This window comes from Brienomyrus brachyistius, chromosome 2 (assembly GCF_023856365.1).
Source record: "Brienomyrus brachyistius isolate T26 chromosome 2, BBRACH_0.4, whole genome shotgun sequence".
NCBI classification, from domain to species: Eukaryota; Metazoa; Chordata; class Actinopteri; order Osteoglossiformes; family Mormyridae; genus Brienomyrus; species Brienomyrus brachyistius.
The window spans coordinates 19,459,087-19,478,792 of NC_064534.1; the positions used below are offsets into that span (position 1 = coordinate 19,459,087).

The 19,706-nt window shown below is 41.3% G+C and overlaps 1 protein-coding gene across 2 annotated transcripts in view; it reads left to right on the forward strand.

Moving 5' to 3' along the window:
• Positions 1-19,706, forward strand: part of LOC125712952 (collagen alpha-1(V) chain-like) — an 80,641-nt gene that overhangs the window by 50,811 nt on the left and 10,124 nt on the right. For both annotated transcript variants that reach the window (XM_048983593.1, XM_048983601.1), the window contains exons 21-50: positions 587-640; positions 819-863; positions 1,824-1,877; positions 2,396-2,440; positions 3,748-3,801; positions 4,134-4,178; positions 4,279-4,332; positions 5,218-5,262; positions 5,607-5,660; positions 6,762-6,869; positions 7,535-7,588; positions 7,915-7,968; positions 8,954-8,998; positions 9,100-9,153; positions 9,238-9,282; positions 10,044-10,097; positions 10,245-10,298; positions 10,985-11,038; positions 12,281-12,388; positions 12,599-12,688; positions 12,903-12,956; positions 13,901-14,008; positions 14,126-14,233; positions 15,217-15,270; positions 16,313-16,366; positions 16,681-16,788; positions 17,279-17,332; positions 17,417-17,524; positions 19,101-19,154; positions 19,451-19,558. In XM_048983593.1, coding sequence (XP_048839550.1) covers positions 587-640; positions 819-863; positions 1,824-1,877; positions 2,396-2,440; positions 3,748-3,801; positions 4,134-4,178; positions 4,279-4,332; positions 5,218-5,262; positions 5,607-5,660; positions 6,762-6,869; positions 7,535-7,588; positions 7,915-7,968; positions 8,954-8,998; positions 9,100-9,153; positions 9,238-9,282; positions 10,044-10,097; positions 10,245-10,298; positions 10,985-11,038; positions 12,281-12,388; positions 12,599-12,688; positions 12,903-12,956; positions 13,901-14,008; positions 14,126-14,233; positions 15,217-15,270; positions 16,313-16,366; positions 16,681-16,788; positions 17,279-17,332; positions 17,417-17,524; positions 19,101-19,154; positions 19,451-19,558 — 1,980 coding nt within the window. The remainder of the gene's footprint in view (positions 1-586; positions 641-818; positions 864-1,823; positions 1,878-2,395; positions 2,441-3,747; positions 3,802-4,133; positions 4,179-4,278; positions 4,333-5,217; positions 5,263-5,606; positions 5,661-6,761; positions 6,870-7,534; positions 7,589-7,914; positions 7,969-8,953; positions 8,999-9,099; positions 9,154-9,237; positions 9,283-10,043; positions 10,098-10,244; positions 10,299-10,984; positions 11,039-12,280; positions 12,389-12,598; positions 12,689-12,902; positions 12,957-13,900; positions 14,009-14,125; positions 14,234-15,216; positions 15,271-16,312; positions 16,367-16,680; positions 16,789-17,278; positions 17,333-17,416; positions 17,525-19,100; positions 19,155-19,450; positions 19,559-19,706) is intronic.

Genomic DNA, 19,706 nt, shown 5'->3' on the forward strand with positions numbered 1-19,706 from the left:
GTTTGGGAACTCGCAGACTTGGTAGGATTTTTTTTCTAGTGATGACTTACAGTTAAAAGGTCCCAAAACGACAATGAAGCATTTCTCTTTTCTTTGTTCTGATATAAACAACATAAATGAAATATGATAAATTCATATCTCTTGCCTCATTTTTAAAACAATACTAAGGCTGAAGTGATACACAGGGACCTTATCTTTGTCGTCTATGTCTGAATTTCTATGTCTGAAACTTCTGTCACCATTGCTTGAGATTTATACAGATTTAATGTTGCTACCCTATATTTACCACCAAGACCAGGAAATGTTGCTGAATTTACTTTATAATATTAGTTCATATCTATGAATTAATCTAGTCAGGCGTTGTACCGTTATTCAAACTTGCTACCTTATCTCTAACAAAAGAACAAGAGAGTACAGAAATTAAGTCTCACTATATAATCTGTATTATATAATATACGACCTATTGTTGTTACTCCACTATAACATGGTCAGCAATAACAATGATCATAAGTCGATTCATTTAGTAAAAGGTGACTTAGATATAATACATCATTTCCTGTCATCCTTCCTGCCCTCTTCTCTGTAGGGACCCCGTGGATTGCTGGGCCCAAAAGGACCCCAGGGAGCTCCTGGTTCTACTGTAAGTGTCAAGCTTGCACTCTTTCATGCATAGGCTCAGTCTGGAACGTACATGCCACACCCAGTTACTGCTTGATCTGTTGATTATTACCGTAGAGCTTACTGGTAGATGCCTCTCTAATCATAATGGTAATGTTCCAGTAATTTAGTGATACCTCACACCCCGTGTTCTGTTTCAGGGTGTGACTGGAATGGACGGCCAACCCGGACCCAAAGGGGGCATGGTGAGTACCAGTCACACGTCATTGGCTCAAGCAAAACCCAAAAAACCCCTCACAGTTCACTGCACAGTCCAGATATTGTACATCGCTATGTTACATCACTTATTAACCTACCTTATTTCCACTTCGAAAACTGCCTTTACCTCTAACCACAATCTCAATAGTTCTCTAGGCAAGTGATCAATCAGTGGCTGCCTGTGAAGCTCATCATGTTGCCCTTAAGTATGGCACTAAGCCTTTCCATTGGTAAAACCCTGAAAATGTCTCCTTTAGGAATTCGGAGAGTGATATATGTGTTTCTTCAAATCACATTTCATAGGCCTTCCTTCTGTAATGCCATCAGTTCTTCCCAAAGAGCCCATGGTCCTAATGACAGCCTTTCTGATTTAATGATGCTGTCTGCGTGCTGGAGGCTTTTCCCTGCTAGGACGGATTGGGGGAGGCGTATCTCCTCAGCAATTCTCCTCCTAAATTGCCAAGCGATTGATTTTCAGTTATCTTTAGACACTTAGGCTCCTCCCGCTTGTGTCCATGCTGATGGGAATGTTTTCCACAAGAAGGAACAATTATCCCAGCGATGGTCCTTGGTATCTCTCTCAGTCCAAAAGGCACACATTTAAATTGCTATTGGCCTGAGTTCGCGCCTCATCTCCCTACAAACTCCAGCGGCTGTTAGTGGATTTTTATTTCCTAAGAGTGGAGTGTGTGCTGCCAAGTAGCAGGCAGACACAGCTCATTTGCCCATGATTATACAATTTGGAAATCTGATATAAATCAGTGTAGGGCCATTCAGTTAATGTGCAAAACCAGTGGCTGTGCTTTAGACAGCTGAGACCTGTGGGTCTTGGTGCATTTTGTTATTGACAGCAGGTGGCTATTGTGAGGATGTACAAGGGAAAGGGCAGAAATTCACATTCAGCGCGCGAAACTGGTGTGCGTGACTTTTTCTGTGCATCTCTGCAGGGGCCACAAGGTGAACCTGGTCCCCCAGGACAGCAGGGAAATCCAGGAGCTCAGGTGGGTTGCAGACAGACTGCTAAATGACGAGCTGGGAAAAAAGGACACGACCAATCTGGATTTACTAGGAGGTCTCAGCTAATGAAAGGAAGAGTGTGGGGCTGATGGGGGCCCATGGTGTTTGGGGCATTGCCCCATGAAGAAAATTAGTGCTTTTGAATGTTTCTGCCGAGTTTTGAAAAGTTGGGATGGATGAACTCCAGCTCTAACCATAACCCTTCCCTTTGAACTAAAACAGAACGTGACATTTGTAAATCTATGTCCTTTGCAATCTTGATCCTTGTAGCCACCGGTGTTTTACCCTCCAGTACCAACCTGTGTAAACAATGAATGTGGGGCACCAAACCAATATACTTAGATCAATTCATTCATATAACTAACTAACTAAAATCCTTGCTATTTAAAATACCCTGTTATTATGAGTTCATAAAGGCACAGTTGTGCTTGTATCATGTCTCAACTGCTGGCAGCATTTACCCCTGACATGACTTTGAAAGTCAACTTTATGTTGTTTACAGGGTCTTCCAGGACCTCAAGGACCCATTGGAGCTCCTGGAGATAAGGTAGTCCTACACGTCTCACATTATACACCACAGTCACTTTTGTCTTCAATAGAGTGCTCATTATAGTCTGACTGTGGAAATGTCACAGCCTGGAGAAGGTCCTGGCCACCAAGCCTATCGATCATATACTCAAGCTCACAGCCAAGTGTGTTTTCTCACTGCTATGATATCGATCCAGATAGTTGAAAGGTGTTTGCAAATCCGTTCCGCAAAGAACCCATTCTGACACACTCCTGTGATAATTCTGCACTACCAAAGATGCAGTCACCATAATAGATCTGCAGTGTGCTAGGAAACACTGGGCCATGGAAGAGCTAGCAGTTAAAATTGGTGTGACTCTGTTACTCCATGTTGGTTGGAAAAGGCAGCATCGGGGCTGAGGTGTTACCCACGTCTTTGCCCACGGACATATTGCTGGGGCACCAGCGTTGTTATTATTTCACAAGTTCATTAAACATAACAGGAAGTGTGAATTTGCTGCCTGGAGGATGTGAATTAATTCAATAGGATGGTCACATGTTTCCCAGAGTGATAACATTATTTAACAGCAGTGGCAGGTCCCTGTGCTTCACTGGTGGGTGCGAGGGCTTTGCCCAGACCAAGTCCGGCCTTCTTGGTCCCACCATGTGTCCCCAGTGTCCTCAGGGCAAAGGGCAAGCGGGTGCCTCTCAGGATCACCACTCAGTCCCAACGAGCTGCTCCAAGATCTGAGGAACTCGTAAATGGGCCATAAAATGTGACATTTACCCCCCCCCCCGTCCCCCCCAGAGGCCTGTGTAAAATCAGTAAAGTGACTGATTGTCAATAAAAAATAAGTTATGTATTACATAAATGCTGGAATTCTAGCAGTTCATTTTGTTTTTTTTTTTAAGATAACAGTATTAAAGTGTGTTACAGTATTATTACTTTAGAATATTACACGTAGTTTCTGAGGATGTTAAGCTTATAGTAACTGCTGTAATAGGGCAGTACAAGTATACAAATATTGATGTACAGTATGGGATGAAGAGGATTGATTTTATGACTTATTCTGAGATGACATGTACTTACATACTCAGCCGTGGTGTGTGGCAATATTTTGCAACCCTTGATCTTTGGGGTTGGTATTTACATTTTCAGGGCTTAAAATATATAATGGATCTCGTTCATTTTTTGCACCCCAGCGTGAATTTCCATCCAGCAGGTGGCACTTTTCATATGTGTACCAGAGGCCACTTTGCTGTAGGTCCCGGTTTTTAACTCCCTTCAGAGGTACTTGTTTGCCTGTCCCTGATAAAAGCGTGATGGCCAATGTCTTCCTTATGCAGGGTCCCACTGGCAAGTCGGGCCTACCGGGAGTTCCAGGAGCGGACGGCCCTCCAGTAAGTTCATCATCGAAATTGCTCAAAGGGCCTGGGTTCCATCTGTTCGGAGGGCAATATGGCCACCCCTAACCACAGCCATCTCCACTCATACTTTGTGCCAGTCTGTGTGCCCAGCATGACAGATGATCCCACTCGACATACGCTATGTTTTGAAAACACCTTTAAATGTGCACACACATGTGGGTCATCGCATCCCTCACGGTTGTCTGGGGGAGGGGGGACACTTTATTTTAATTGCTCATTTGTACACAGCATTGATTGCTCTTACAGGGTGCCGTATGTCAGAGAAAGCTATTATAATATTATATCATGCTATCCTTTAATAACAGGGTCATCCAGGAAAGGAAGGACCAAATGGCGAAAAGGGAAACATGGTAACTCGTCCTTTTCATATTTTATGAATTATAGTAATATTATCTTGTAAAACTGTTCAGTGTGTTTTACATTTTCTCATTTTCTGTCTTGCAATGCTAGGGTCCCAATGGTGCACAAGGTCCGATTGGCTATCCCGGACCCAGAGGTGTAAAGGTGAGTTCCGCTTCAGGGTAGTCGCAGGGAATTGTTTGCATTGGATTATGGGTAATCAGTCACTTCCAACCCCGATCGCAGAGACAAAGTTAGCAGGCCCATGCAAGGTTTCCGATTGAGCCTGTATCTGTGATCCTACAAGGTCAGGTGTCAGATTATGTTTGAGAGATGGGATCAGCTTTCTGTCTTGTCAACAGCGTGCTAATAGCACATGCCTTTCGATGCAGCATTATCTTGGCCTGTTTGTTTTTAGAAAGCTAAAAACAGGCTGTGGGTCACTTTGCTATGACCATGACCGCCTGCCATATCGTGGAGTATTTGTTGTATTGACTAGTTAATGATCGTGTATGTTGTAGGCCTCTTCATCCAGCCCTGCATCTGCACTAATTGCTACACATAACATTGCCTACCTGAGCCGTAATTTCAACATGGATTTTCTGACTGTTTCAGTACAGTGGTTGTTTCAATACAGTCGAGCACAGTAGCAATTTAAAATATTCCTAGTGTAGATTTCAGGGTTTCCGGACAATAAGGTGGTTTCACTGTGCTCTGTTCTGCTAATACTCTTCTGCTAATACTGTTTCTCCTTAAGCAACAAAACACTTCTCTACCACTCATGTCTGCTACTTGTTCTGGTTTAGAGATAAGAAATGTAAAGAAAAACAATCTTCTACTGAAAGTGTCTACCTGTAATGTTTGGCTGAATGCCTTGCTGTTATCGCTACAGATCTGAGTAACAATTATAAAATATTTGTGATGTTTTTACGTACCACTAGATGGCAGTAATATAATACTTTCCACGTGTTGGATTTCATAACTTGATATGTATGCGGCGGTCCGTTTAAACGATCTTACAATTACTTTGATCAAGTTCTTCTCTTTTAGGGAGCTGATGGTGTTCGTGGATTAAAGGGAACTAAAGGAGAAAAGGTGGCTACTTTTGTTTTTATAATTTTATTTTAAAGACTTATGAGTTCTATTCCCCAGAAGAACTTAGCAATAGCACATAAATACAGTTTAAAAAACATCGTTTTAGATGTGTACTACGAGTAATTCAGTTTTTGATTGATTTTTGATAAACTACTGATTTCAGTTTTGAGTTGTTTTATTTTAAGGCACATCAGTATAATTTCTCAGTTTTTACTGCCAGATGTTGATACTGATAGAATGAATCTCCATTGAGGATGTATGGATATACATACATTCCTCTGCCAGATTCAGTTCTTGGCTGTTCTCGTTTGGCTGTTTTATATGTTGGCTGATTCTTGTCTCAGGGAGAAGAAGGATTCCCTGGATTTAAAGGAGATATGGGCATCAAGGGTGACCGAGTAAGATATTCAATTTATTAACAAAAGAATGTGGAGATGAGCTGAAAATAATTCACTTCATAAATGCTTTATTTTGCTTGCCCCGCGCTACACGATTAGCAGGACATGCAGGGCTACGCCGGGAATCCCCGGCTGTCTTGGGACGCCCCGAGCCATCGTGTGATCGCACTTCACAAGCTTCCGCAGGCCGTCCCGGCGCGTTTCACTTCAAAACATACTGTCTGCATTGTCCCCTCTTTTCCAATTACTGCTGACAAGCCCCGCTTTCAAAGTCAAACCCTGCGTGCAGAAGATCACAATATTGTAACTCAGTGGAGGGAAGCGAGAGGCAAAACCCAGCATTAGCCAGGCTTCATTAGGAATTCAATTAGCAGTAAAATCGGAGATCATTCAGCGCTGCCTTACAAGGCCACTCGTGCTGATGGCTTTAATCAAGACACCTGCGATCTCTTTTATACAACTGAAGAAGGGAAAGTCAGTGTGAATATGTTAAAGCGGCGTTCTGTAGCCTCCCCTTAAAGTAAGCACACGCATTTATATAATAATTTGCTTATTTATGAGTGGAAAAAATCCCTTTATTGTGCAGTTATCTAGTGTATAGGTTCTTGTCACTGGAGTGACAATGACATATTCTGTGACAATTTTAACTCTTAAAATGGGGGGGTGGTGTCAGTGGTGCAGTTTATACTGTCGCCATAGTGACTATGCAGTGATGGAGTGACTTTAATTCAGGTTTACAAGACTGTTCCTTGCACTGGATAGTAAAATAAGAAGAGTATTAATGAATTTTAAAACAGAGACAATAAAGTGTGTTGTAACTCATCCAGTGGTGTCTGGCAGGTCTGGAAATTGCTTTATCCAATTTATTTCTGAGACACTGTGAATGGCAGTAAATATGATACTTACGGTGAGTGAATTAGAATATGAAAGTATATTTCACGGAGGAAAAGTAACGTTTTCTCCTGCTGTACGTAAATCCGAGGTAGGAAACGCCCATGTACTGTAAGTAGGCATTCAGGGCCGCTTGCTGATGCAGTGCGTCATTTGCTTTTCATTTGATACTGTATTTCTTATGCAGTTATCGTGGGTTTCTCCAAACAGGGGGAGATAGGAGCTGCTGGACCTAGAGGCGAGGATGGTCCAGAGGGTCCTAAAGGGCGTTCTGGTCTTCCTGGGGATGCTGGCCCCATCGGCCTGTCTGGGGAGAAGGCATGTGAATATTTCATATTCTGGATCTACTACAACGTAGTAAAAGGGAAAATGATGTTTAAGGAGAAAAGACGAGGCGCTGCATCGTCTTAGGGACTGGCGTATATAGAGACCTTCTAAAATAAGTGGGTCTCATTCACCAGAAAAGCTGTCTTGTCTAAAATCCAGCACAAATAAGGATAAAGATGTACGTCTTGGATGTATAGTGACTGGGTATAGAATGAATGGCTGGTTTGACATATGCATGGGGGAGGCTTAGCATTTCAAAAAACAGAACCTTTTAAAAAATTGAGTTTGTATTACACTGTCTCTTTTTTTTTTTTTGGGGGGGGGGGGGGGGGGGTATAATATTCAAGGGAGATTTTTGGGACTTCCCAAATAGCAAATAACCCCGTTCAGCAAACGGGGGGCATCTGACTCAGCCTCAAGTGATGGCTAGGGGCTCCACCCTAAAAGCACTTCAAGTGATGAAAAATAAGTCTTAAAAAACATGAGTCTTAACAATTTATATCTCATCAGTGCTGATTTTGACTTTAGAGTAGATTTTTAATGAAACGTGCACTGAATTAAATACCTTAAGAGACACAGAGAGATGTGAATATTGAGGCATTAGAACTGCAAATGGGTTTTCTGCTTACCCTTAACTTTCCCTTAACACTTCTTAGGGAAAGCTTGGCATTCCAGGATTGCCAGGTTACCAGGGGAGACAAGGTTCAAAGGTAAGTTATTAAACTCTTACCGGTTGACTTTCCTGTAAAAATAACCTGGTGTTGAACTTCCATGTCCCACAAGGGACACGGGACTTTGAAAGATCTTGATTAAACATGGCGGGGGAACCTTGAAGAATCTTCTGGTGTTTCTTCATCGAGCCTGTCTTTGAACAGCACAAGGCTTGTTTGAACTGTCCTGATCAAAGTGATCTGATTTTCTCAGGCAGTTTGGTGGCCGCCTCACGTTCAAGCACAGCACATTGCACAAGACTCATCCGCTATCCCACTTTGATGAACTTTGGATTAAATCTTCTCTTCTTTTTTGTCATTATCAGGGCTCTCAAGGATTTCAAGGATTTGCAGGAGCCAATGGAGAAAAGGGAACACGGGTATGTTGTGGGTGTTTCTTCCCACTGTAAAAATCAGAGATCCTTTGCTGTAAGGCTTGATGAAAGTGAGCCCCACTTTAGTAAATCAAACTTGAAGACTGAGATTGGAGGTGCTGACAATATGAAATAGATCTGAATTCAATGCAGTGCACTTCTTTCTTCATTAGCTGTCATTCCAAATAGCACAATCAAAGCAAGTGAGACAGAAAATCCTTAGCATCTACCAAATATAGCTTGGGGCTACAGCCATGCTGTTCATTTGCCCTGAGTCTTTAGCTATATCTGACCGGAGCACTGTTTACGCCATGCATTGCCCAATGCCTTCCTTTTCAGAACGTCTGTATTCTAATTCAGCAATTATTACATCAATCCTGCCTCCAACTACATTATTGGTTAATGCTGTAATTGATCAGTTAATTGATTTATGCAGTTAATCACTTTTTTTAAATAGATCCATGCTGTATATTATAGTCAAAAACAAAAAAAAAGTCCCTATTAATTTATTCATAAAAATGATTTGTAGTTTTACATATGGGCTGCTTTAACGATATTCACAGTCAAAAATGCTAAAAAATATTTATATTGGTACAATGTGGTATTAATTCCTTGGTCTGACTGCTTAATTGTTTTCAGAGAGCAGAATTTTAGCTGACTTTTCCATTAGGAAGTCCTTCATTCCTGTTTTCCCTCATATTTACTGGCTTCTTTGCTAAACAGAAGGGTGGCTGAGGTGTCTTTGTAAACATTAAGGGGGTAGTGAGTTTGAACAGGTCACCGTAGTGTCAGCCAGGATTTATTGGGGGTGCTCTGATCCATAGCGTGGCCAGGATTTGATGACCTGTCTGTCACCAGTTTAATTCTGCTGCTGAGTCACGCCTGTGCTGGACATATGGCTCTGTCAGATTTGTCAGACTTTAATCTGCCTGGGCATCGGTCACAGCTGAGGGACGTGTGCCCTTTCTAATTCTCCTGCTTCGTCCCTCAGGGAACAGCTGGAAAGCCAGGCCCCCGTGGCCAGAGGGGGCCAACTGTGAGTTTCCTTTTACTTTTCTATTGGAAATGTATCATAGATGGTGTGCAGCTTATAGAATGTGATGTCTTTGAACCTCGCTGACCATGTGCCTGCCATAGGGTCCACGTGGAGAAAGGGGCCCAAGGGGCCCAACTGGAAAACCTGGACCAAAGGTGACCTTCTTCCCTACCTTTCAGACTCACCCTTTTAATGCTTCTCTCACTGATTCATTTCTTCATATCTACTTTATTCGACAGGGAACCTCAGGAACCGACGGGCCTCCTGGCCCCCCAGGTGAAAGGGTATGTGAATGAAGGGAAGTGGTGGTTCTGATTACAGTCAGCCCTCGTTCATTCGCGCTTCCGGAGTCACAAATTCACAGATCCGCGAAAATCTCATTCTACTGTTTTTTATTAAACATTATTAATGTGTGTATGTATGTTTGTTCTCTCGCTTTTTCGTGGTTAGCACACACATACACAACTTATTATTTCTGTACGTCTTTAAGTAACTATTAATTGATTGAATACCTGTACCCTGTGCGTACAGTACATGTTTCCTTTATTTATTTTATTGAATTGTACCTTGGTTACATTTATGACTTCAGTCAATAAGTTTACAGTCCCGTTCATGTACTCGTTTGACCTTACTGTGAATGCAAAAGAAAATGGCAGCCAATGCCGTCTTCTATGAATTAGTAGGGGTAACATTAGTATACTGTACTGTAAATGTGCTAGTGTGACAAATATCCATTAGGAGATACTGTACTCTATTGTTACATCAAACATTTGTTTTTTTTTTAAAGGTAATGTAATAAGCTAACTTTTACATGAAATTAAAATGCTTTGGGAGCATGACTGTGGTCATATTTAGGGTTTAAACTATAGAAATAAGCACATATTACCATTTTTAGTGACTTTACAAAACATCCGTGAATCCTCCTCATTTGCCACGGAATCTGGAACCAAACCTCGCGAATGTCCGAGGTCTGACTGTATGCTAAAGAGGCATCAGTGTAGAGCTGGTGATGTCTTTTCAGCACTGACCGGGATTTATCTTCCAGGGTCTGCCAGGACCTCAAGGTCCAACAGGATTTCCAGGACCAAAGGGTCCCCCGGTAAGTGGGAAATCCATTTTCTAGCTTGAAGAAGAAATGTATTTTTTTTTTGACATGTTGATTTGACTGTACTTCGATTTGAGTTATATCATGTTTTTCTTGCATTTAGTTCAGTAAGCAATATTACTCATCAAATGTTCTCTGTAGGGGCCAGCTGGAAAAGATGGACTGCCAGGACATCCTGGACAGAGAGGCGAAACAGTGAGTGCCGGGGCTTTTTTCCCAATACCACCTTCCCTCGATTTATGGTACTAATTAGTTTCAGAAAGAAACACCATAAATCGAAAAAACGCAGTCTGATAACCTGTTTCCATTATTTGAAATGGGAAAACGTATAGTAGCATTTAGGAAGGCAAAAACAATATATATATAAGTAATAAACAACAAACTGAAATGAATGACAAAGGCTGAAACAAGATGTGTAAAGACAATGCAAGTGTAGAACAAGGACTGAATGCTTGAAGACACGTTCATCCTACACTCTGCATTTACATGCAGCCAATGTGTGTTTTGCTAACAAATGGTGCACCTGTCAGATTTATTCAGTTTCTTTGGCTGGAAACTTTTGAACCAAGAGAATTGGTCCATGATCCTGCACGTAGGTTTTTGAAACTGTACTGTCAAAAAAAATCATGTCATGTAGCAAAGTATATTCATTGACTGAAAAATCGTTACGTTGAAAAAATCAGCCTATAAATCGAAACTCAAAGCCCATTGTGGTGGAAAAGCCTAAACCGAATCACTGTTAGTCGAGGGATCGCTGTGCTTGTGTACTGTTACACACCAAATACTGCCTAATCTGCCATATTCTGGCCTGATGCATGATGCAAAGGCTGCAGTCTGTGTATAACTGTATATATAGTAAGCGTTGGTTATCTTCTCAACAGGGTTTCCAAGGCAAGACGGGGCCTCCAGGACCTCCAGGTGTTGTGGGACCACAGGTGCGTTACCATCTTTTGAACACTATCAGACTTGGTTGGATGACAAAATAATGTCCAAGATATCAGCAGCAGCCATTCTGCAATCTCCACCCAGCAAGCACACCCCCTGTTTGGCGTTTGTTAATCCACATACAATAAACACCCCAGGTTTAAACCTAAATTAAAAATTGTTCCTTAACGTTGAGTATTCTAGAATGATAAGTATTAGCAGGAGTGTCCAAACAGAGCAAAAAATATGTGCATCGTTTTTGTTTGCGCTATACAGCATGTCGACTTTGCTGCATACAGATTAGTGACTTAAAAGACGCTAAACATTTGTTTTCACTGCGTGCAGTTTTACCAGTTGCTGTGGACTGCGTTTAAATATTTCAGAGGTGTTTTTATTTCCTGGGTGGTGGCAGCAGCCATTAGGCAGTTGGGTACTGTTTGTACTGCCGTCAGGAGGCCTCTGCATAAAGTCCTTTGCCTTCCGGCATGGCCGGTGGAAAGCCTGGTACATTACCCTCACATATATTACCGCTCCACACTTCATACATTATGTATGCCCAGTCAGCAACCTCTTCCACAGGAGAGCTTTTGCAAATGCTAATCCAGGTCATTACGCACAGACAAGTGCGCCACCTTGATTCTGGTTGCCAGGCACACAGACCAAGGTGGAAGGGGCAGCATCCAACATTCCCTTGATAGTCGCCATTATACTGCTGTCGGATGAAGAAGAATTATTAAGTAAACATCATTACAGAAATGTACTCGAGGATAAGCTGTTAATTTAGAGGCAAAGACCCAAGCAGGACTCTTTGTCCTATATTACTGGGGAAAAAAACACCCAGAGGGCATGCTGTGCCTTACACTGTGTCCAGGATGTGGTGCATTAGGCTGGGCAGTCACACTGAGTTGTCGAAAGGCTACACCTTCTTCTAAACCAATCTCCCAGGCCAGACAGGTCTACAGACAGGGGGAATCAGCCCAATGGTGTCCCCTTGATTTGTAAACGATCTGCAGCACTCATTCAATGAATGGAGCACCTGCTAATGCGGCCATTGTGCGCCATATTACAGCTTGACATCTTTAAGAATGCCTTTATATTTGGGTATGTAGTTCATGTAGTTATGAAACCTTGTTTGATTTTAACACACAGTAGGTGACAAGCTTCTTGCCTGCAAAACAATAGTCAACCTGCTAAGTGGGAGAAAAATGACATCATGCAAGAATTCTTGTGATATTTTATATTATTTCCCCCAGGGCCCCACAGGTGAGACTGGGCCAATGGGGGAGCGAGGACACCCAGGACCACCTGGACCCCCAGGAGAACAAGGCCTTCCAGGAGCTGGTGGAAAAGAGGGAGCCAAGGTGAAGACATTCATTACGCTGAAGTGTTAGCCCTACGCTAACAGTCCTTATTACACATATCCACCCGAGTTCATCCGCCAGCATTACTCCTTGGGACACACTTTCCTACATACACATTTCTACATGCACTTTCTCTTGGATATTTCACATTTCCTGAACATATATAGCAGTACACAGAGCTTACAGACAGAAGCACCTTTGCCATTACAGGGTGACCCAGGTCCTGCTGGCCCAGCAGGGAAAGACGGCCCCCCAGGTTTGAGAGGTTTCCCTGGAGAACGAGGCCTACCCGGGCCCACGGTAAGCATCCGTGCTGTCATTGATGCCTTCATTAAGATTCCAGAAAATAAGATATTAAAAGTAAAACTCTGGCAATACTCAGTCTCTGATCCATAGGATAGCATGATATTATATTAAAAATTGAGGAACATTTGACAGCTTCCTAAAATAATTATGTCTATGAAGCATCAATTGGTGCTGCATGGGTTCTTCACGAATGTGTTGCTTTTTGCAGGGATCTCCTGGTTTGAAAGGGAACGAGGGCCCCAACGGACCACCGGGACCAGCCGTAAGAGCCAATTAAAGCTTTTCACAGAAACTAATGGTCAGGCCTTCACTGGGAATGGAAGTGATTCTCTTTTAGACACGGCTTTTGTAAAACCTGTAAATCATTATTTTTATTTATTTATTTATTTAATTGTTTTTATTTATTTATTCATTTACTTATTACCATTTTACCAATGCAGAAATAGATTGGTCTAAACATATTCATTCTTCTGGGTTTTATTAATATAATTTTTCAGCCCTTATATTTAAAGAGAATATTTAAGAAGCTTGGTGATACATTATAAGAGCAGGAGAATAATTATTCTCGCACAGAGCATGTTTATTATGCTGTAGTCAGCGATGAAAATAAATCTTACTCAAGGGGGTTTTTGAAGGTTACTGCTGGAAGCCTGTTGTTATTATCGTATTACAAAGGGCAGTTTTATGAAACAGATTGAATTAAAATAAAGTTTTATTTGAGTCCAACGGTGTTTAAAAAGACTGCCAGCTATTTCTAATCACATGCAGAATATTAAAGAGATGTTTATTGGATTATAACAATCTGCTTTAAGCATCTCATTCCTGCTATTGTTTGAACGGCTTGCACCGTTGAAACGCAAATTTCTCTTCTTCACATATCTTATCAGTTTAATTAACTTTGCGTAGTTTAGATGGAAAACAACACATTCTCAGAAATACGTATCAGTCAACAGTGAAAGTTATTCATATGTAAAATCATGTTGAAATGTGCATAATCTGTAGTGTGTTTTTTAATTATTATGCACAGGTTATGTATGCATTAATTAATAATCACAAAAGCCATGCCCTACATAAAATGTCAGCCTTATTCAAATCATCTAGAAGCATGTTTACTGTGCCTGCTTGCCTTGGTGCCTGCTGAGGAATACATAGCTTATTGAGTCCTTTCGGTGTTTTATGGACCTGTTCTCATTCGTTTGTCCACAGGGCTCCCCTGGAGAAAGAGGGCCTGCTGGTGCAGCCGGACCCACTGGCCTTCCAGGACGTCCAGGACCTCAAGGTCCCCCAGGTCCAGCTGGAGAGAAGGGTACCCCGGTACGACTGTCCGATCTAAAATTGCCTTAAAATTCAGCTGTGCTTTCTGTAAAGGATCGTCCAGATACTCTTTCTGTCAGCCACAGCAGTGTCCTCCTTTTACAATACATGTTACAGGGTGAGAAGGGTCCTCAAGGACCAGCTGGAAGAGATGGGATTCAAGGACCGGTTGGACTTCCAGGTCCTGCAGGCCCCCTGGGGCCTCCTGGAGAGGATGGCGATAAGGTAAGATATAAATAGGCTAACCCATTTCTCTGGCTAAGAGATCCACTCTATAAAAGAGAGACACTCATAATACTGTGTAAACAATGTATATGCTAATATGACCTTTAATACAGCCATTTGTCATAAGAAACAAATCACCGTGCATTCCAGAAATGTTGCTCAGTAGATGCAGTTTGCAACTTTGTGTATTTCCTATATACTTGGGAATTTTGGGAAGAGTAGTTCACAGGGTGCAATTTCACCCCCTACTGGTCAGAATAAAATGTCATTTGAACATGTAAATTTTTATAAAATTATATTATTTTGTAGTTATATTTGATATGACTAATACAAGCCACAATTTCAATGTGTAAAAATAATTTGTAATAATTGTATATGTACATGCTGTTTGCTTGTATATTTGTTCGTTTACTTATACAAATTTACCTGTATAAAACTTTTTGATATAATGAACATTTTAGCCTATTCGCCTATGGGGAAGATTCTACAATTAAAATAGTAAACTTGTAGCTAATGTTGTGGAAGACAACTGCCTTCAAAGTAGTAATCTTGTAGCTAATATTCGGGAAGAGTATTGCATTCAGAATAGTGTAGCTAATGTTGGGGAAGAGTACCACATTTAAAATGGCATCATGTAGCTAATGTTGTTGAAGAGGACAGGTATCTTGAAAACCGTGATCGTATTAGTGTGAGATCTTCTGAAAGCCTAATGGCAACAGACAGTTATGTAAATCACAGCTGCAGAAACTACACAGAAGACGTGTAAAAACTTCAAAAAGATGAAGACAGGATGAGGCAGGATAGCTGACACATGTGCCAAGTCCCTACAGAGTTTACCCCATACGGAGAAATTTCCTTGCTGATTTTATGGCTCTTGAATACCAAAACCCATTGAGAACATCTGGTAACTGAAGCCCTAAATTGGAAGGATGGTGTCTATAATTAATGTGATTTACAGATTTTTGTGTTTCTCACTCCTTCAGGGTGAGGTTGGTGAGCCAGGACAGAAGGGCAGCAAAGGCGATAAAGGGGAACACGTGAGTCATGTCATGTTACCCCTTGCTGTCCTCCCCTCCATGTTCTTTAAAATTAGCTATTCAGGTGCTTTTCCATCACACCAGGTACCGTACTTTTGGTACTTTGAGAAACTACCAAAAGTACGGTACTTCAAGGTGTTGGTTTTCCACTGCCTTAAAAACTGGTACCGCAGCTGAATGACATCACAAAACGAAGTAGGGAATTTTGTACTGAGTTTGAAAAATGGCTGTAGTGTATTATAGGACTGGAGAATGTGCCGTATTAATACCAACATCCAACATTCTCCAAGACATTCATAATCATTTTCATCTTTGCTGTTTATATTCCTCCTGGATGGGTTTGTGAGAAATTTATGAACTCCTTTTTGCTTTATCAATACCCCCATAGTTTTTACAACGAAATCACATTGCTATATTTACAAATTTATATCGTTAGGATGGCATGCTATATGCATTTTGTCCTCGTATATTAAACGAAAAACTTGAAATTTCTTGTCATGCCATTCTGATCTTTTTTTTTATATCCATTCTTCTGAGCAGATTATTTACGTTTTTTTTTTTTTTTACTTCATTAGTCATTTTCCGAGCTCATATCTTTTTTCAAGATTGTGATTGTATTGCGTTTCAGAGACAAGAAAGTGTTTCAAGTTCCACTTTAAAGTACCAAAGAAGTACCCCAGCTGGTTTGGCACTTTTGGTACTGCAACTTTTGGTACTGGCACTCGACTGGAAGTCAATGGAAGAGAAAAAGTACAGAAAGTACCATACCAAAAGTACTGTACCAAAAGTACCATACCAAAAGTACTGTACCAAAAGTACCATACCAAAAGTACCATACCAAAAGTACTGTACCAAAAGTACCATACCAAAAGTACTGTACCAAAAGTACCATACCAAAAGTACTGTACCAAAAGTATGGTACTTGGTGCTGTGGAAAAGTGCCCTTATAAGCATTGTTGTTGGATCATAGCACTATATAAGTATAGTGAAGGTTTTTGAACATAATCTAGTGAGCATTCATAAATTTTGTTTTTTCTTGCAGGGTCCTCCTGGTCCCACCGGTCCACAAGGTCCAATTGGACAACCTGGTCCTGCTGTAAGTATTGCTTATGCTGTATCCTTGGACCTTAACATTACTATATATGTCAGTAACAGTGAATTGCTGATATTTGTGGAATTGATTTCCAGTATGTTCATGGGAAAGTTAAGTAAAACCACACTAATGTTAAAATATCATTCCTGCTAGTTATCAGAGATACTGCATCATCAGTGCGCCTTCCTCATGCTATATTTGTATAGCTGATAAAAGTACAGGAAAACGAGTGTATTTTGGTGGTTTGGTGCCATATGTTTCCACTGAGAAGGTCTTCAGAGCCTTTTCACCATGCAAACTCAACTGTGTTGTGAAAGGGAGCTGATGGGGAGCCTGGACCCAGAGGACAGCAGGGACTCTTTGGGCAAAAAGGCGATGAAGGACCCAGAGGGTTCAACGGACCTCCTGGGCCAATCGGCCTCCAGGTACAGTAAAGCTAAGGTGTCAGACTGGAGGTGAGATTGGGATGAGATTAGCCCAAATTATCCAGACTGGATTAGAGAGAATTAGCATTTCTTACACCCAGTTATAATAGAATGTATTAATGCTAAATACTGGGGCAGTATCAAAGCAGATATAAATGTACAGTTGGTTCCGCATCTGCGGATTCAACGAACTGCAGATTGAAAAAATTCAAAAAAATAAAATATCCAGAGTTCCAATGTCAAATAGCTTTTTTTCTTGTCATTATTCCCACAAAAATAGTATAACCACTATTTATACAGTATGTATAATGTATTAGGTGTTATAAGTAATCTAGAGATGATTTAAAGTATAGGGACTGCTGTGCATATGCAAATACACCACTTTGGTATCTGCGGGGTGCACTGGAACCAATCTCCCGTTGATGCGGAGGGATAACTGTATAACTCCATGGCACCACTGCTGATTTCTTCCCCTACATTTTAAATGCAGGGACGTCCTGGTTCTACTGGTGAAAAGGGTGAAACCGGAGACGTTGGCCAGATGGTAAAGCCTCTACTTTGGGTTGGTTTATCATGCCGTTTTGTGTGTCCTTATCTTCACACTTGATCTCCTGCTTTTCTCCCTCAGGGTCCCCCCGGCCCCCCTGGCCCCAGAGGCCCCCATGGACCCCCCGGCGCAGACGGCTCCCAGGGGCCACCTGGTGGCATTGGCAACCCCGGCGCCGTGGGAGAAAAGGTTTGCTCTTTTCTCTGTACTCTCTTTAATAAAACATGTCTTTTGTCGCACTGCACATGTGCTGTTATGTGGTGCAGTTTTACTTTCTCCAAACCATCGTAGCATAATACATGACTGAAAAGGGCATATTTCTGCTTTTAGTGGTTTAACATATATTAATAATTAATGGACAGTACAACCCTGAAGCACAGGTTCCTGTTGTAGTCTGCGGAATTTCACCAGTCTACTTCTTAAAAACATAAGGCGTACTGGTGTTGGCAAACCATCCTTTTCTCATATGTAAGTACAGGCGGCCCCTGGGTTAAGAACATACGACTTACAGACAACTCATACTTACGAACGGACTGCCATAAAGCCCATAAATATTTCAGTTAAATACAATGTAATAACAAACGCATGTACTACTTTGTCATGCTCCTGATACCATTGTTCAGCTTCAGCAATTCATTATCTCGAGGTACAGCACAGTACTATACAGTATAGTTACTTTTATTCTTACTGCATTGTTACTATTATGTACTGTATTATTGTTGCCTTTGCCTTACCTACAAATTCGACTTAAAGCCAGACTTAAGGAACAGATCTTGTTTGTAACGTGGGGACTGTCTGTAGTGGGTTCAAATAAAAAAAAAGAAGGTTATTTATTACAGTAAATGTACAACAGTATGACAAACAGCAATAGATGCAGCCGGTGAAATGAGTTTAATGCGGATTCACCTAAGTCAGAGTTGCACTGAATTAATTAGTCTTGACTTCCTGTTTACGAATTCCCACTTTTTTTTTTTTTACCCAATCAACATCCTCTAAACTCGTCAAGGAACGCTGATGCATAAAGCCCAATTGGCAGATTATGAAAAATATTAAGATGAATAATGTAACAAAGGTGGCACCAACTTGGCTGCATTGGACAGTGGGTATTGATTTCTACCTGCTGTCTGCCCTTATCAGTATGCTCTCATGTGTGAATGTATGGTGGTTGATTAGATCAGCTTCTCCCAGTGGAATTCCTCCCACCACACATCTCTGTTTTATTGCATAAATCTAGTCATTTTGCTGAGTGCAACTGATCTCGCAGGGTCCACAACTTCTTTAGAGCACTTATTACAGCAATTGAAGCTATGGCCTAATTTTAAAGTCAGCATGCATGCAGCCTCAGACATCTGCACAGCTGTATTGCAGGGGTTAGAATTTTTAGAAGGCCAGTTAACTGTATTATTTGTTCAGAATTGCTGAAAGCTAAATTTTGCAATTGTATGGGTGGAAGGGGATTCATTATGTTATACATGCAAACACTCAGCGCTTACACAACCAAAATTTGGGCTCAATTGAAATGTGGAACCAACTAGCTCAGGTTTCATACACGTGTGAGGATTACTGACCGTGTATGGAAAAGGAGCTTAATTTCCATACAGTCTGGTCACTGCTGGTGTGCAAGTGAGAAGGATCTCAAGAGGCCACCATATCCCCGTGAGCTATATTTAACTGTATGGCTGTTAAACTGCAGTTTTTAAAATGTCATCTTGTTAATGTTTAGTAGTGATCACATATGTTTTTGTCCTTGTCCAAATTTATTTAGGGTGAATCTGGTGAAACTGGAGAACCAGGACTTCCAGGAGATCTCGGTGGACCAGTACGTGAAACGAGACCCCGTGTCACTAACTAGCTAGAGTTCTCTAGCATTGTGCAGCAGATACCATGGTCATACACATAACCAGTACTTTTGAAAGCTTCTGACATAATGCTGATAATAATGCTAATGCTAATAATAACTGTTAATGATCATTCCCGTAGTGTCCAGATGTATGACATATCATATTTTTACTCATAAGCATCATCACATATGCATATTTCTGAGAAGGTTGTGGCCCTATGTGTATCGCAGCTGTGTTCGTCAGTTTTGCGATGTTGAATTGTGAATTTCCTCAGGGTCCCAGAGGTGAACGAGGTGAAAAGGGCGAATCTGGCCCTCCTGGTGCTGCTGGGCCCCCTGGTCCCAAAGGTCCTCCTGGAGATGACGGTCCCAAGGGCAGCCCGGTGTGTACAGACCGACATCAATGCTAAATAAGCCAGCTATCAGATTATCATATCATATATCATCTCGTATATCATATGCGCTGCATATATAAACCAAATAACTAGCTTTATTGTCATCATATGTTTATTTTATTGTTTTTGGGGTTAC